Source organism: Periophthalmus magnuspinnatus, chromosome 7, assembly GCF_009829125.3.
Source record: "Periophthalmus magnuspinnatus isolate fPerMag1 chromosome 7, fPerMag1.2.pri, whole genome shotgun sequence".
NCBI lineage: Eukaryota > Metazoa > Chordata > Actinopteri > Gobiiformes > Gobiidae > Periophthalmus > Periophthalmus magnuspinnatus.
The window spans coordinates 6,917,069-6,936,250 of NC_047132.1; the positions used below are offsets into that span (position 1 = coordinate 6,917,069).

The following is a 19,182-nucleotide window of genomic DNA, read 5'->3' on the forward strand; positions in this document are numbered from 1 at the left end:
AATACCAGGTCTGAACCAGCGCATCAGCAGGACCAAGGTTCCTCTTGAAAATACACCAGGCCAAAACCAGGTCTACTCCATAAACAGGTGTATGCGGATAACAATAGACAAACCTATTCAGATAAGCCCTGTTTTATCGAGGAACCTCTCAGATCAAATCCAGAGCTTAAAGATGCATTATGTAACTTTTCTGGTCATAGATCCACATCTGTTTGTCTCCATGGAGAGGTTACCACTCCCACAAAATGGTAGTTCTCAGTAACAATACATGTTTTAAGGCATTTTTGCAGCAATATAAACATCGCTAATTGAATAAATGCAAGATATACATGTTAAATGCCATACAGTGTAACATTCCAGACAATGCCATTTCTTCACCATGGAGATAAACCTCACAATAAAAGTTGCATAATAAGCCTTTGAGTAGCCTAGATCTAAACTAGCACAAAACCGGATTCATGCTAGGATCAAACCAGCACTAAACCCAGTCTAAAACCGGTCTAAAAAAACAGGAGTTAACCAGGTACCATTGTGTGTCAGCCTCAGTATTTTAAAACTTCATTGTAAACCTTTCAACAAGCAATACAGTATGATAGATTTGGAGTTGTTTGTGGATATCCAGACCACTCGTCTCTCTTCCCTCTGGTTCCCTGGACTGAAGTGGTCTACCCCTGCTGCACCAGTCTGCGGTAGTGTGGCATGACTTTACTCTCGGGGAGGTACAGTCCCATCTCCAAGGCAACGAGCACCGGGAACTCTAGAGGAACCAGCTCCCGCCTGTTTATTCGGAAACGCTCCTCCAATTTCTGCTCAAAAAAACATGAGAATTAGTTTTATGCTCATGTGTAACTGGATTTCAAGAATATTCTTTTCAGGGCTTTCAGGCAAATGCTTCCTTCCTGATTTGAAGAATTTTGTGAGGACCTTTCCTCATTCAAAAGAAATAACATTTTTATTTGAATTGTGCTATTGTTATAACAATAAGAGACCGCTGCAATGCTAAGTCCTTCAAATCAGGAAGGCATCTTCCATCGATTGGAGAATTATATTCAATTAAAATAAAAAGCCTTTAATTGTTTTCACCAGTTATGGTGATTCATGTTTTTTTTTTTATGTAAAATTTAAACTGTTACAATTGCGATTAAAAATTCTAAAGCATTGTATATTTTGAATTGTCTTAAGTCATCAAAATGGTGGCTATAAAAAGAAACTGACCCCATGAACAGTAAGTACACACTATAGACCCATCCATGGCTTTCAAAGTGATGACAAATTTGCACCATTGTCATGGCAATTAACAGTTAAAAACAAAATATTCTATCTTTTGGACTGTGAAAAGTTCTTAAAATGATGCCTATAAACAGGAAGCTGAAACCCGTCATGTTTTAAAGTTCTAATTCCATTCCTCTGCTTACATCAATGAGTTGTTTGACTTCTGGTTTCCTCAAATCGCTGCTGATCTTTGCTGCGAGCAGCACACATGCCGCTGCCACCAGCTTCCTGTTCTGTTTGTTCAGACGACCTTGAAGCACCAACTTCTCAAAGTAAACAAAGGCCATCGCTATGGTAACCGGCTGCAGACCGCACTCCTCGCTCACAGCACGCATTTCCCTCTTCAGGCTAGGGCAGAACAAACAGGGCGTAGCATGAATCGACATACACACGCACTTCTACACAAAGGCTTGAATAAAACACATTCCACGTGGCACATTATATTAAAAGGGGATTGAAGATTTTTTACAGCAATTTTAACTGTAGGCCTATAGCAGAGATGTCCAAACTACGGCCCGTGGGTCAAATGTGGCCCGCAGACCATTTTTTATTGGCCCTCAGACCTTCTGCTGGACTGGCCCAACTGATCATAGGTAGAAGTTTTTGCTTTGTTTTGTTTTTGAAATTAAACTAATTTACCTCTAAAACCCACACAGCATTGGACACAGACCTACGATCAATGTTCCAAGTCTTATTAAAGGTAAAGTAGCGCTCTCAAAAGTATGTGAAATGCACTCATCTGAAGTATTGCCCACCAGATTGTGGCCCTCCACTTCAAAATTGTTTGAGTATGCGGCCCTCGGTGTTAAAAGTTTGGACACCCATGGCCTATAGTTTATTTAGGCCACTTGATAAGTGATAAGAGAATTGAAATCATGATTATTTAAAAGTATGTAGGTTTTAACAAGGAACTGAAACTGAACCTGAGGTAGCCTTAACCTGCACATAGGGGACACATACAAGTTTGTTTTTTATTCTCAGTATAGGGCAGTGGTACTCAAATAGTGGGGCGTGCCCCCCTGGGGGGCGGTGAGATGCCGTGGGGGGCACGTAGACGGCTTCACCATCGCGGCTTCGCGTGAAATTTTTTCTTCTTTATAGGGGGGGCATGATAGAAAATAATTGAGAAACACTGGTATAGGGACAGGCCATACCTCATGTGAACACTCAGAACCTCTAAAATTCACCCAGAGGCTGCACTAGACCTGAATAATGATTGGCTGCAGGTGCTAGGGTTTAGATAGTGACGAGACAGTCTTTTTGGGTTTAAACCAACAAATTGGCAAAACATATGACTCTTATCAGACTCAATCTGAGACCTAAAATTTATTGAAATCATATTGATTGTGAATATCAAAAACTATATTGTTGCATCAGGATTTAATATCTAGAAACACTGTTTAATCCCACAGAGTCTTTCTGACAGTGGTTGATCATTTATATATCAAAATCAGAAGACTTTTATTGCCATCGTTTGTGAACACAGTTCACAAACTAGGACCTTACTTCGGTGATAAAGTGCGACATAAAACACACATGAATACAAATACAAATAAGGGCATGCACAAAGTTATAAAAAGATATGATTAAAAAAAAATTAAAAAAAAATATCTTTGAACGTATCTTTTTTTTTATACACGTTGTTTGTTTGAAGTAGACACAATAGGCAGGTACCTTCTTATTTTGCTGAGTGTGAGCTTGATGTGGGGAAACTTCTCCCTGAAGGTCTCGTTCATGTCCTTTTTTAGGTCTGAAGGTTTCACATACTCGATAACCGTTGTCTGCACACAAACAGGTCAAATAGTTTAAGTGTCTTAATCCTGAATGAAAGACCTGAGGGTGTTTTAAGTGTTTGTGTATTGTACTCTTAGAGCTTAGAGCTGCTGAGTCCTGTAATAAGTGTACAGCAGCAATGTGATCATGTGAACGTGACATAAAAGCTACATTTTGTAATAGCTCGCTTACACGTTTTTGTTCCAGACTTAACTTTTTTTTTTTTTATAATCAGTGAAAACTTGATGATATTCTGATACCACGCTCTAGCAATAACATAAATACATATATAAATGTATAAATTAAAATAATGCGTTCTAGGGAAAGCACAGAAACAGTTGGTGTACCCAGACAGTCACACAGTGCATCTTCAAAATGAAAATCTTTCTTCTCAAGTGGCATATGGTCAAAATATAAAAACAAATTAAAAGAATGGCTCATTTGTAACATGATGCCTTTGTCAAATGATTATATTGCCTCCAAAGAATAACAGCAAATGAAGATGCATTGTAAATGTATGTATATATATATATATATTACACATTTTAGTGGGCTGATGATAACACACCACATATGATGCAAAGATGAGCACTCTCTTGTGTCTCCCACAGGGCCACTGGGGGTCACTCAGCAAGTTAGGGTCATACTCCGTCTCCTCTAAATCTGAAACGCAAACTATGGTCAAACCTTAACAGACACAGAGCTTTGGAGTACTTAGAGGAGGAAGATACATAGAAAAGTGATGATACCGCTACAATATATTGTTGTTTTGGATATGCAAAGTTACAATATTGAGTACATTGTCAAAGACTTAATTCATAATAAGCAAACAGTTTTTTAAAGAATGGTTCAGAATGAATAACTTCATAAGTAAGAGATTTGGGTATTAATTAAGTAGTTATTAAACTTTCTTAGTAAACTATTTGTACATTATAAATTATAAAGTTATACCAAAAGATCGAAAAGGAAAATCTCCAAATGTTAAACCTGCTTGTTACATCAGTGATTAAGTATGTGATTCTAACCATACCACAAAAATACAATATTATTAACTGCAATTTTGCCTGCCTCCATCTAAAGAACTGTAGTATCATTTTAAAGTTAATATTTACTTGTGTCCTGTGGTCCAGAGCTTGGGACTCTAGGGGTGAAGCTTTTCTGTTGACTGTTGCCGCGGGAACGGTTCTGAGGCGTTTGGGCTATTGCCGTCTCCGGGAGGCTCTTCTGTCTGACTAAAGCGTTGGTCGGGTACAGGAACTGGGCGTATGAGACCGTCTGAGAGCACAAAAAAGATAAAGTTAAGATCATAAGACAGTTTAAGGAAGAGTTTGAGAATGAGTCAGGAAAGGTGGGAAGGAACTAATTAAGAACACATCCACACCACTGTTGATTTGGTCCTTGTTTGACCTCCGTTTAGTCCTGATGTAGACGTGGTTCTGTTGCACTATAGATCTGGTCTTGTTCTGGTTACAAGACACATATACTAGTATCCACCCATGGACCACTATGGAACCTACCTGGACACTGAGGGATTACACATATACAAGACATCATGGTAATAAAGTACTACAATTTAATGTTGAAAATCACATTCTATTGTCTAAAGAAAGTGTTTGCTTTTTTTTGTTTTTTTTATCATCGTGGTATCGGAATTGGTATTGCATATCAAGTCTATTCCTTAGTATTGAAATAGAGTTTGAAATGCTCGTATTGTCCAACATGCACCGGGAACAGGTCTGACTTACTGCCGGCAATGCAAACACAGCTCCTGCTCCAGGCATACAGGGACCGGACAGCCCTTAGCAAAGAGCCCTGGACCCCATACTCCCAGAGCACCCCCCAAAGGACACCACGAGGGACACAGGGAGGGAAATGCCTTCTCCAGGTCCACAAAACACATGTGAGGCAAACTCCCATGAACCCTCGAGGTCCCGATGGAGAGTATAGCACTGGTCCAGTGTTCCACGACCAGGACGAAAACTACACTGCTCCTCTTGAATCCGAGGTTCGACTATCGGTCGGATTCTCCTCTCCAGTACCCTGGAATATACCTTACCGGGAAGGCTGAGGCGTGTGATTGTTGCAGCAGGCACTGGGGCGGTTTGCAGCCAAGTGTGAAGCGGCTGGGATGAGAATCAGCTCCTCCAAATCCGAGGCCATGGTTCTCGACCGGAAAAAGGTGGTTTGCCCTCTCTGGGTGGGTGGTGTGTCTCTGCCTCAAGTGAAGGAGTTCAAGTATCTCGGGGTCTTGTTCACGAGTGAGGGAAGGATGGAGCGGGAGCTTGACCGGCGGATCGGTGCAGCGTCTGCAGTGATGCGGTCGCTGTATCGGTCCGTTTTGGTGAAGAAGGAGCTGAGCCAGAAGGCAAAGCTCTCGATTTACCGGTCAATCTACGTTCCTACCCTCACCTATGGTCATGAGCTTTGGGTAATGACCGAAAGGACAAGATCGCGGATACAAGCGGCCGAAATGGGTTTCCTCCGCAGGGTGGCTGGGCGCACCCTTAGAGATAGGGTGAGGAGCTCAGTCACACGGGAGGAGCTCGAAGTAGAGCCGCTGCTCCTACACGTCGAGAAGAGGTGTAGGTGAGGTGGCTCGGGCAACTGCTCAGGATGCCTCCTGGACGCCTCCCTAGGGAGGTGTTCTGGGCATGACCCACCGGGAGGAGGCCCCGGGGAAGACCTAGGATGCGCTGGAAGGACTATGTCTCTCGGCTGGCCTGGGAGCTGGAGGACGTGTCCGGAGTGAGGGAAGTCTGGGAGTCCCTGCTTAGACTGCTGCCCCCGCGACCCGGCCCCGGATAAGCGGAAGAAAATGGATGGATGGATGCTTGTATTGTGACATTGCTAAAATATTGTAAACTGCTATAGATGAATAGTTTTTGGTGATTTAGTGGTGGTTTAGTTTTACCTTTCCAGACACATCGGGCTCCATTCCTTCCAGTGAGGGCATGAGGTCAGCAGTGGCCACAGAGGAGAGTCTCTGTCTGTGAGCGTCCAGCTTAGCCTCACTGTTTTAACAGAGGAGCAGAGGTAACTACAGGTAAGCCGTGACGGAAGCATTGTACTGCATAGGAAATAGGATGGAGTTAGCATGTAGAGCTTAGATATGACAAAAAATAATCCCTCATTGATTGATCACAATTTTGTATCTCATTTGAAACAAAACAATGGGTTTCAATATTAATTTCCTGAACATAACGAATTCAGACTTTTTATCATTGGAGTTTAGCAAAGGATGAAGTTTAAATCTGTCAACTGGACAAATCGTTGTAAGAGTGAAGACATTTCGCTGCTCATCCAAGCCATTCTTCAGTTCTGGTCAGATTGCTGGTGGCCACTGCCTTATATCTCTCTGGGAGGGGCTAACTACACTGAAACTGTAAACATCTATTGTCTCCAGTTTCATCTGAAACTACCCTATTCAGCCCTTAACAACCCTGCTATTGTTCTCATTGTTCTGGGTTTGAGGATGGAGTTATAGATGGGGGAGAGATTATGTCTCAGGCCCCATTTCCTAACAAAAATAGCTTCTTTAACTCCCCTCTCAAACTATTTCTTTTCTCTGGCTAAGATCTGAACTTCACTACCTTCAAAGGAGTGGTTAGTGTCTTTGAGATGGAGATGTACGGCAGACTGGGATCCAGAGGGACTCCCTCCAGAGGGACGCCGGTGTTGGTACATCCTCTTATGGAGTAGCTGCTTAGTTTCTTCAATGTAATACTCACTGCACTCTTCACTACACTGAATGGAGTGGACTACACTACTTTGTTTATGGCTTGGGGTTTTGTCCTTAGGGTGAACCAGTGTTTGTGGGTATGAAAAAGACAGGAATCTCATACTTTCTGAAAATTCTCTGAAGTTCACAGACACACCCGCTGTGTAAGGGATGGTAACACCTTTCCTTCTAGGTTCAGATTCCCTGTTGTCCTGTTTTTTTTAGCTCTCTTAGATCTATTGAAGGTCCACTTTGGTTATCCACAAGCAGAGAGGGCTTTCTCCACGTGTTGCTTCTCCTTCACTTTTCCCTCTGTGTTAACACAGACATCATTGCATCTTAGTACAAAAAAAAATGTCCACCACCTCTGAACTCTCTTAGCATGGTAACTATAAGTGTATTTATAGTAAACAAAGCATATCTGTCATTCTACTTTATTTTAATATGGGCTTTCATTTTATCAAGGCATTCTTTGTCATCATGTTGAAGGGCTGTGGTGTAAACATCAATTATTGTAGCAGTCATGAGCAAATTTTATAGGAAAATCCCTGTTAAGATTGGAATGTTTTTCATAATTTGTTTACTAGTTATCTTACTTAGGAAACTAGATACTCAATTAAAACAAAGGTTGTTGGTCCAAGGTTCCACTATATGAATATGACCAATCTCACCCTGAGTTAATTCAGTATACTAACAGTAAAATTCAATGACTCGAAAACATGGTTAGTATTTTCCTAGTATTAATATGGAAGCAGAGCAACAAAATGCATCTATTCCACATTATTACAATTATCATGCCATTTCCATCCTATTATCATGCCATTACTGTGTCATAAGGCAGTGGTTCCCAATCCCTTAAGCACTGTACTACCTATATTTTGTATTGCTATACATTTAGTAATTATAAATCCTTTACTAGTATATTCTAAATTATATTTTCTTGTTTTAAATGATATTTATGCCAAAATAATCCTACAGAAATATTATTAAAGATGTAAGATGTACTACAGAGAACATTTTACATTAAGATACTGTAGAATTCCACCTTTCTTTCAAATCAGAAATCATTACACTGTGTCTGTGTCCTCCAGGGCTCCCCATACCCCCGGTTGGGAAACACTGCCGTAAAGTTAAGTGTAACTAATGTGTTTATTAAGCATCAATCAAACATCATCATGACACACAGTGAAAATGACAGACAGCGGTGAGGCTGAGGATGGGATGGGCTCTTTGTACCTGAGGTGAGCACTCTCTCCATACGGCAGCACTGAGAAAGCAGCATAGAGCGACCTCTTGGCACAAATCAGCATGATCCTGGGGACACAGCAGTACAGGCAGACAGAGCACATGACAAGCAGTCTACACACATCTAATATCTATTACAGCTATATACCATTATCCATCACATCCACAGACAACTAAAGGCAAAGCTACTCCACAGCACTGCACTACTGGCTCGCTACAGAAGACACGGACAACGAGAGCTATGAGTGGGGCTGCTATTGGTCACAATTGAATCGAAATTGCAATTTGAATAGAACACAAAGGCTGCCATTTTTGAAGTATCATAATTTCTTCCACAAACAAGAATATATTCTGTCCTGTTCTGCATAAAAATGCTAATTCTGTAGGTTATAGATCTGTACATTTTTACAGGATGTGATTCTTGTATTAGTTTGCTAGTTCATATATTCTGTCTTTTTTGTCGATTCTTCTGGGCATGTTTAAAATGTAAGCCTTGTACAGAATCGCATTATTAAAAAACATAAAACACAATCAAACATGTTCCCCAAACTGTTCAGCTCCAGTTATTAGTATTATTGGTATGTTTGGTCAGGACAGTGCATGTTAAAGTACATCAGATACATACATGGAAAGACACCGGATTGGAGCTATTGCTCCATCCCTTAGAATCTTAAAACAACCACTTCTAGTTTCACACCTCCGCAATATTTCCATAACACTCACTAAACCAAGAGAGTCAAACAAGAGCTGAACAATCACACATTAAATCATTGTTCAACCATAAATCTACCAATACGAGTCTGCTGCCTGCACAATGGACCCTCAGCAATAAACCACTGTAAGTAAATAAACTGATCACATGTAATTTCCACAATAACATAACAATGTGACACATGTCTGTAACGTGTATGTAACATGTATATGACTAGAACATGCAGCGTGGACATGGAATGAGATGGAACAGTGTCAAACAAAGATAAACTGGAAGTTGATTTTGATCATCATCATTTTATTTTTTTATTATTATTAAAGTTAGAGTAAGGCTAAGATTAAGCACAATCCATGATTACTCAGTAAAACAGTCTGGCCATGCTAGCTCCATGCTCCTGTGGTATTTTGGTCCTGTTTGTCATTGGTGTTACTTCACTGTTGATGCAATATGGTGTTAGATTTCCACACAGCACCTTTTTAGGCATGTGCTAAGCTTCTAAGGGTGATTAAATGCACTGTAGCAATCGGCCCTGAACAGCTGTGCCTCTGTGTATTGGCCAAATTATATCTGAGCAGTGCCACTTGATAAGGAGCTTATTACAACATCAGCTGAATGAACAGGCCACTGCTGAGCCAGGGTTTCTAAATGAAACCATTCTGTGTCTTAGCGGAAACCCCCATTATGTGTTGTTTATGTGTAAGTCTGACTCACCTACATCCTCTGGTGTCATACTGTCTTATGCTCCGGATAAAATGAACCTTCTTTGGCACTTTGGGTCCAGGTGAACCAGAAACATTTCTTGACCTGAAAAACAGGAAATTAGACATATCATTTTAATAGATGAATACATTGATTGGCTTGTCTTACACATGGCGTAGGTTTCTTGTATGTGGTAACGTTAACAGCTGGTTCTGAATGCATTATTGTCTTTATGCACATGGTAAACAGTGGCTCACCTCCTCTGTGCCTCCGGGACACCGCCGGGAGCCGGGCTCAGAGCCGGTCCCGCTGTGGAGGACTTGACCCGTGCGCATGGAGCCTGTCCCACGGATACGGGAGACACGGGGACATCAGGAAGCAGAGGCTCGGCCGCAGGACCGCCCTCCAAAAATACCTCGTTGGCCCCGACCGCGTTGGTCCCTGCTGGTCCTGGAGATATGACCAAAGAAGGTCTGAGAGAGCTGATCCCGCCGGAGGAGCTGGAGGCAGACCCACTGGCGCAGGCCTCAGTCACCTGTGCGCCGCTGTCTCGGCTCCCGGAGGCGGGTGAAGACATGGACTCGCCGCTGTCTCTGTCCCGCTGTCGGGGCTCTTCGGCGGCTGTTTGACCAGCGTTTCCATCGCTTCGCTCCAGATGCGGGCGTCCATCGAGAGAGATGTTTGTTAAAAACGAGAGCGCCGCTTGTCTCCGCCGGGAGTCCTTGGTCCTCCGCCGCTGTTCAAGTATTTTGGATGTTTTGTTGCTGGTTGACTGCAGACCGCACACAGCGGTCGCCATTCCTCTTTGAACCGCGGCCGCAGAGGGACAGCACAGCGCCGGTACAACGGCTTAAGCCCCGCCCCCAGTCCCGCCCTCAGCCCCGCCCTCTGCACGCTATTGGCCCATACATACGGAAACGTGTTACTACGTGGCTCTGATTGGAGGAGTTATAAATATGCCAACATATGTCGTATCACACGCGCTGATTGGCCGAATAAAGCAGGACACAAAGACACTCAGTCTGATTAAACATGTCATAATGAACAGGCCGAATAATAAAATCTGTTTAATTGGACAGAGCAGAGAGCAGAAGTTTACAACTATTCTATTGGATGCTGAACCCTGTTTTTGATTTCCATCCCATCCCAACATTTCCTCTTGAGCAGTACCCTAAATAATGCATCTTTTAATTATAGTCTTCAAACTCATGATTGATTTTGTGGTGATTATTTGTATTTAGTCTATTTGTTGGGTGTCATGAGGACTGTAATCCCAGTAGTGTGATCCTACATCTGTGTGAGGAGTGTAGAGGGCTGGATTAATACTGCTAATCCACCAGATGAGGGATTTCCCTGAACGTGCCACACACATTATAAAAAGAAACTCTATTCCAGTAAACACATTGGTCTTTATTCAGAAAACAGACTCATATAATTGTCACCTTGATGCTCTGAACAGCACAGTCTGGTGTAAGAGTTTAAGGCTTTGATTTCTCCCGTCTCTGTGTTTGAGGTACAGTTCCTCTCCACACATTTGCGGTGTTACCACTTTGTCATCTCAAACAGTTAGCACCAGATGAGCCTAAAGGTTTATTTTACTGCAATGAAAGATGACAGTGCTATGTCTATACCAAGTCTTTTTTTCTCAATTTAATCTGCAAATGAAACATTGCTTTATATGCACAGGATTACTCCTCCACATACACCATACACATGCTGGTATGTGAACCCACACACGCAATGTCTTTGTGGCTATTCTATTGAAAACAATGTTGAACACAGCATCATGGCCCTGTGTCATATACCAAACCTACTCATGGGAGTCTGAAATATATTTTACATTTTATCAGACAGATACAGTACATTACAGACAGTGCTGTCCTTCTGTGTTCTCTCTATTGAATAGTTTCATTTACATGGAGTTAAATAAGTGCCCCTTTGCCTTTAATGTGCACAATGGAAACACCACTGAGTGAATATGGCCAAAAAGAACAGTGATGCTGTTCAATACAAGCAGTACACATTTAAATAAAGGTGTATCCTCTTGATATAAAAATGATAGTGGCCCAAACACAGCTCATAAAAACACACAAATCTCTTTTCTTCACAAAACAGATCATACCACAAGAATGTAAGCTACCCCAATGACAGCATGACAGTGCTCAAAACCTTTCAGCAATAATCACATTTCAAACATTTTTTTTACATTCAACGCAAAAGTCATTTCTGAATTTCCCTTTCACATTTTGAAGCAACATTTTCAGAAGCTTCATAAAGTTGCACTGTGTAACTTTTCTGGTGGATGGTGTCAGTATGTACCTGTTCCTCTCAATGAAGACATTATTGCTTTGTTTGGAAATGCTCCACAGTATGGCATTAAATATCTATCAACCATTTACTCCATTGCAGGTGTTTTATTGCTCAAAAACACCTTTGCTTGCTATGTTTCTGGAACATTCTAGGCAACGCAATAACATTTCCACGGTGATAAGCAGGTGGCATACCATACCCTCCACCAGAAAAGTTACGCCATGTATCTTTAAACATGAGTGGATAGTTATGGGAAAACAATGTCCACTATTTGTGCTGTAATCACTGTAGATTGCATTGAAAAATACAGTAGGTTCCCATTTTTGCATGCCTTCTACGGCTTTTTTGTAAGTTGTAGCTGCCATAAATAGTCATGCATGACGAAGGCATGTCTGTGTCAGACTAAACACTTAAAACCAGATGCCTTAACGCCTTCATTTGGAAAACTTTCTGCTTTCAATTGATAGTCACACTGCCACCTGTGCTCTTCCACAGAAAAAAGGTTTGCTGTTTTTTATAGGTTGGGTTCATGGATGTCATAACATCATAATCTGTCCATAGTTTAACATTGACCTGCAGGGCAGGTAATACTTGTATGGCAGAATTTGCTGTTTAAAGGTGCACTATGTAACTTTTGTGGTGGATGGTCTGCCACTTGCTTGTGCCTATGGAGATGTTACTGCTTTACCTAAAATTTTCCACTTTTTAGCGTTGAACTCAATACAAGCAAGTTCCGCTAAGGGCCAAGTTACATGTCTGATCTATGCAGAGGCTGGCTCACTCAGAATAAGAATACATGTTTTCAATGTATTTTTTAATCAGTAAATATTTCTATAATGGAATGCTTAATGCCAACATTCCAGTCAGTGCTATAACATCTGCACGGAAACAAACAGGTGATGAATCCTCCATCACAGATGTTACATTGTGCATCTTTAACTGTCAAAATGCAGATGTTTGGTGCTAGTTTAAACAAAGACTCCAGGCAGAATTGTTGTCAGTTGAAAGGACTTTTAGCCTCCACTAGCGTTGTTATTGCTGTCTTTGTGTTGTAATGGACTTTTTGCCATAGGATTAACATGGCAATTTCATTGATTGTAACAACATCTGTGAATTTTCTGTTTGGATATTTCTTTCAAAAACAGTGAATCCCCCACTGAGTTTAGTACAATCCCTGCAATTCATCTGAAATTATGACATCAAATTCTGGTCATGAACGCAACCTATTAAACAACACTTGACCTGAGAAATTAAACAGAAACCAAAAAATGCAGTTTCCACCAACATCACAAATAAAGACACTTTTCCTGCTCCATCGGGCCACTGTTCGTCTGTGGTTCGGATTGGCCCGGTTCAGACGCCGTGCACCCGGAGCAGAGTCCTCCTCCTGCCATTGTGGGGCAGGGCATTTTACACATAAGCCTGTAACATAAGTCTTCAGCTTTCACACTGTTGTCTCATACTCCATCACTTCTTTTGGCGTACCCAGGCAGCGGTACTGTATTCTGGGCGTGACTGGAGCAGCACTTTCAAGCACCAAGATGGTTTTACGCAGCCTCCGATCAATGTAGTGTGCATCCCAGGCCGGGTACTTTTTTCTGGGTAAGTCTATCCGAATAACTGGGCCTTCTGTCCTTGGAGATAATTGTTGTTGTGGAGGTATCAGTGCTCCACGGAGAGCCCTGACTTGAAACACATCTCCATCTACTCCACAGCCCTGCTCCGTGGCTTTAGTCCGCTGCAGGGTCCTGGGTGGGCTGCTTACAACGTCCGGGGGATGGCTGGAGGCGGGAGAAGCCAAAATCTCCACAGGAACATCCTCCTTTTCTACAATATAAGTCCACCCTGAGACAGGTCCATCGGGGTGCAGCAGACAGTAATAGACAAACATGAAAAACGTGCCTAGGGCATAACTACTAGCAACCACGCACACCAAAACGACGGCGTAGAAGTCGGACATTCTCGAACCACGATGCAAGTACCAAGCCGTAGTAAGGGCCACGTTTTCTATAAAGACAGTTAAACTGTAGATAAGCAGGCGACATCGAGTGCGCCCCTCTCTCACACTAAACCAGCAGAAGATATAGACAATTCCCACCATCATGTTGTAGATGATCTCCTCCCATTTGGACATACAGAAGTCAGTTTCACCTTGAATGATCCAGAATGTCATGATGCACCAGTGTGCGACAATGAAGATGCCGAAGTAAAGCTGGAATACAGAGGCAAAGAGGGCGAAGGCGAGAGTGCGCGCCCCGATGGTGAAAAGGTGCCATAGAATCTGTACCAGCACAGACTTGTAGGACATGGAGAGTTTGTCATCGCGACTGTCACGGAGGACTTTCTGGTACGATGCGATCATCCAAGAGAGGGAGATGAGCGAGGCAGAGGCAGACAGACCTAAAGGAGAGAAGAGAAGAAGACAGGATGAGAGAATATATATATATATATATATATATATATATATATATATATATATATATATACATACATATATATATATATATATATATATATGTGGGTGTCCAAATGCTTGACAGAGGATCTTGAACATGTTGCTTATCAGAAGGCCACTCTTATCAGAAGGCCAGAATCACAAATTGTTACTCACAAAAGATTTATGACTAGGATGTGGACAAAGTAAAAAAGATAAGCAAGTTGCATAGGGCCCCCACAAACCTAGACCAAACCCCGCATGTGTGTGTACTGTGCACAGTGATTGGCTCATGGCACTCACCTTGGAGGGGCAGCACCTCGTTGGCATAGATCATGATGCTGAGCTGCAATACCAGCTGGGGGGCGCTCTTGAGGAAGGACTCGAGCAGACGCAGCATGCTGATGTCTGCACTCTCGAACATCATCCTCCAGAAATAGTGTCTGCGCTCTGGGTCTGTGTGCCAGCGGCTCTGCACCCCCAGGTACAGGGCATGGACATACCTGTGGACAATAAACAAACTCCTGTAATAAAAGTGATCATTCTGTTTTATTTTAGATGTATTAAGGATTATTGAAACTACCATTCTGTACCATTTTTGGCTACTACCCACCTTTAAATACTGAGGAACTGAAAACATATAATTATTGTTCTGTCCCCCCTGTCATCTATTGATTAATTTTTCATTGTCTTTATTGTCTTTTTTTGAAATATATATAAATACATCTATCGGCACTGGGAATTGTTGAATGTTGTATTTACATGGCAAAAAGTGATATATTTTTCAAAGCTCCTATACATTTAAAAGTGAAAGTCTAACAGCTGTCAGTTAATGCCCAAAATGAGTGCAAGTGCATAAGACGGTGAATCCATAAATATCTTGGAGAGGAGCTAGGCTTTCATGTAAACCAATTTCTACTGTACTTAAGTCATAATTACACATTAAAAGCTTAACTTCATGCATTTGTTCCACATTATTACAAAATACCACTAATATTACATTTCATGGTAATTTACTTTTTCCACACTAGTTTAGAGTTATAAATTATATAATTTAGACATGAAATAAAGAAGGATGTAATTCATTATTATGTACTTAGAATCATTACACTGTTAGTTACACGCTATTGTGCTACCTCATGTTGTGTTGTTTTTTTTTACAATATTTCAAAGCTACAGTATGAGTACATTAAACCAACAGCTTTAAAGAGAGGTTGGTTGCCAGGAGGCTGAGCTCAGGAGGCTGAGCACATAAGTGTTCCAGTTGTTGCCTTTGGGAGATGGGTCAGAGGAGCCTCATGTCAACAAGCACCAAACAACAAAGGAGTTTCTATAACCTTTCACAGTTCTTAAGCACACACTATAAGCCCTATAGGCTCCACACAGTGGGCTGCAGTGAGGGTGACAAAGACTACAATGTAAAAAGAAACATCTAGCATGGGTTAGAATGGCCTGAATTCAGAACATCAATTAGGGTTGAGCAATTAGTGGAGTTTTAATTGAATCGTGATTAAACAGTTTTCAATAAATTTGAACACAAAATATGCTTTTTAATCAAGAGTCCCTCAGCCAAGTCAAAAGTATGTTTGGACTTAATAAATAAAAGAAATAAAAGTTTTTTTTGTGTGTTAAGGTGGAACTGAAGTGGAAAGCATTTATTTACTGTTTGAGATAAGGTTGGTTTTAAAAGTCTACATAATCTATAATATTCATAAATCTTATTGTTAAAATTCAAGGGTCTTTACGTCATGTATATTATGTACTATGTTCATTAACATGCACTGTCCCAACCAATTTGCAATGTGAACTGAATTTTGACAAACACCATGTAACTTTTTCTGATGGGGGTCTGTCACCGCATGATCTCCATGTCATGTCATTGATTTGCCTGGAATGCGCCACACTGTGACATTACACTTATTTATCTTACAATTATTAAATTATGTGTATTTATATTGGTAAAAACTATCTATCTAACCATCTCTTACTGTGAGCAGGCTTGCCTATCCACAGATCTGACCTGTAACTTGGCCTAGTGGAATGCCTGCTGGTCTCCATGGAGATAAATAGATTAAATAATTCAAAAAACTTTGCAAAGTTACATAGTGTGCCTTTAATCTAGTCTGACATATGGTTTATCAAGTAAAATATTCTGTATAGACTGTCAAACCTGAACACTGTTTAATCATGAGACTAGTTTTGCAGTGTACAGGAGGATGCACAGTTTGGTCTGCACGCGCTGTAACATTAGCCTCTTCCCATCTCATGTGCACAGCTGACATTTAATTCTGGTCAGTGGCCCAAAATTGATCCCGGTTCACCAACCCAATGGTGTATCAGTGACAGATTGTTCCAAAGTTAGCAACTGAGGCCAAAACACACCAATAATCCTATTGTTAAGCAGACACACAACTCCGAAAACAACAAGAAAACAATCTATTGGATAGATGGATATTGCTTAACTCCCTGTTCCACTGCATAGTATTAAAAGTATAGCTCCATTGCATGTGACTTTACAGGTTCAAGTTACAAGTCAGATCTATGGAGAGACCCCACTCACAGTAAGAATGAATTTTATTAAAAGTATTTTTTAGGAATAAAAACATCTCTTATGCAAGATAGATATATTTAAAGCCATACTGTGGTATATTCCAGATAAATAAATAACATCTCCATGGAGACAAGCAGGTACTGAACCCCTATATCAAATAAAATAGACTCTTGTGAGCTTTAAGCCATGTTATAATGTTATTATCTCCTCAAAAGCATACCCAGTTGTGTTTTGTTTCATTCACACATGTTTGAGTAACCCTGCATTATTAGTCTGTTACATCTCCAAAGCTCAAAATGCTCTGTTCCACCTTGTGATGCCATAAAGTGGTAGTTTTCAAGTTACAAGCTACCTTTTACCCTTTGTTCAGTAGAGATGGACAATTCTATGTCTGAAATTATCCAAATAATTCTAGTAAAAGTGCATGTAGTTTAAAAACACAGTGGAGCACTTCCTGTATTACCACATGACGTCACAAGGTGGAACGAAGTGTTTCAGTTTGAGAGAAAAACTCAACCTAAATATACAGGATTTGTGTGTTAGACACACCAGGTCTGTTTGTGATGAGAAAACAATATTAACATAGATCAGAAAATGTAGAAGTAAACTTAATTGAGCTTGTAAAATAGACTTGATTATATTTTAGAAAGTCTTATGATAATATTTTGACATCTGGATCTATAAAATGACATTCATTGATTAATCCCTTGGCAATAAACCCAGGAAATAAAGGCTTTAATGGCATGTCGTTCTATAGTGTTGTTCTGTTCCTACTGTGTGCTCACAAACTCATACTCATCTCCAAGAGGAAATAAGAAATCAATACAGTTTACAGCAGCAGAAGAAGCCACATGGAGACTAACACAAGGCCAGATTTGAAAATGCAATGAATGAACATTTAGATTGCATGAATTGTGACTTATTTATCATTGTGATCCTATTAAAGGGTTCTTTGGCCTTCTCTTAGCCTCCTCCCTGACTGTTCACTTAGATCTTGCTCTGTGCTGGCAGCAGTTCTGTCTGTCAAAACTAATGAGAGCACGGTGAGTCTGAGCAGTGACCTACAGACCCACTGTCCCTGAGAGCGGAGCACGTTGTGTCTAACTCAAGTCTACTAAGCTACAGCTGTATGAATGTGGTTTATAAATTGGTTATAAAGAAGAGTCATGATGTATAGAGCAGAGAGAGAGAGGCAAAGGGAGAGGCAGACAGAGAGGCAGATAGAGGCAGAGAGGCTATAGGCGCACATCTGTGTCAGACGGACATCCTCCCAGCCAGAAACACACATTTCCGTCTTCCTGCAAAGGGCAATTGGTTTGGATGAGTTGACCGTTTCCCCAGGAGATTATTGACCTAAAAGCCCATCAGGGCAGAGGAATAGTGGGTGGAGCCTTATAGCACCATAAGGAATAATGTTAAACAATAGAAAGATGCTTATGTAGGCTCCGGGATCTTTCTCTTTAAATGAACGCGTTAAAACCATGTATTTACACTGGGCACATCATGTTGTCAATATGGCCAACAGTACAGTACAGTACACTACAGTACAGTAGTCTAATACAGATACAAAGGGAAGATACCCGGCTCCTCCGTGAACACCTCCGGTGCAGCAGCGGCTTACCTCCAGACCTGCGCCAGCTGAAAGACGTGGATGATGCCCTGGAACAGCCACATGCACACACTGCAGCAGCTCGGGGCTCCTCCCCCGGTGCTCGGCCCGGGCAGCAGTCCTGTGGCGGCAGCGGTGCGGCCAGCGCCCCGCTCGCCGCTGTCCTTGGGGCTGGGGTCGCTCTCCTCCGTTCCCGATGCTGCAACCACGGCTGCAGCGGCCGTGCCGCTCTCCACGCTCTCCACGAAATCGTAGGCGAACCATCGAAAGCTGAGGACCTGCACAACGAGGGACGGCACAATGACAAAGACCAGAGTCAGTGCGAAGAACCAGTAGTCCCTCCGAAGGTAGTAGTCCGCGGCCAGCCACAGGTCTGAGGCCCCGTCCGAGAAGAAGACTAAAAGGGCGCACAGGGTCCAGCAGAAGTCCGCTAGAGAGTAGCGCTGTTCTGCTGGGCGCTGCGGGAGAGGCCGCACATCCGACCTAGGAGGGCACTCCGCTGGGTTCTCGTTTCTTACAGAGACGGGTGCACCATCAGATTTCGCGGCCATGTTTGTTGTAGGGAAGAGAGTGAGTAAGAGATGGGAAAATGATGGAAGGGGGGAGGGGGGTCGCGTAGCCCGTCGGTCTGTAGCCGAGCCCTCGCCTGAGCATGATGTGAGGAGGAGGAGGAGGAGGAGGGGGCTGTGGATGCGAGAGATCATGCCACTCAACACTGCGCATCAATCAGCCGCGATATAATGAGCACAAGGTGCGCAAATAGCGGAAAACACGCTTTCTCACGGTTCTAAAAGCACCATTCGGAGTATTTGAGCGCACATTTAACATTATCCAGGCCAGTCCCATTGACAAGTCAGCG

The 19,182-nt window shown here is 42.0% G+C and overlaps 2 protein-coding genes across 2 annotated transcripts; both read right to left on the bottom strand.

The window, feature by feature from the left end:
* Positions 1-350: 350 nt before the first annotated feature.
* On the bottom strand, positions 351-10,290 carry cables2a (Cdk5 and Abl enzyme substrate 2a). The gene is made up of 9 exons (XM_033969905.2): positions 9,677-10,290; positions 9,432-9,524; positions 8,000-8,077; positions 5,957-6,056; positions 4,158-4,320; positions 3,614-3,708; positions 2,947-3,053; positions 1,416-1,620; positions 351-806 (listed from the first exon to the last, which is right to left on the bottom strand). The coding sequence occupies exons 1-9, from the start codon at positions 10,216-10,218 to the stop codon at positions 666-668; spliced, it is 1,524 nt and encodes a 507-aa protein (XP_033825796.1). The 5' UTR covers positions 10,219-10,290; the 3' UTR covers positions 351-665.
* A 2,596-nt stretch (positions 10,291-12,886) lies between these two features.
* Positions 12,887-19,120, bottom strand: xkr7a (XK related 7a). Its single transcript, XM_033969716.2, has 3 exons — positions 18,336-19,120; positions 14,467-14,666; positions 12,887-14,129 (listed from the first exon to the last, which is right to left on the bottom strand). Exons 1-3 carry the CDS (start codon positions 19,025-19,027, stop codon positions 13,174-13,176), a joined length of 1,848 nt encoding a protein of 615 aa, XP_033825607.2. The 5' UTR covers positions 19,028-19,120; the 3' UTR covers positions 12,887-13,173.
* Positions 19,121-19,182: the final 62 nt, after the last annotated feature.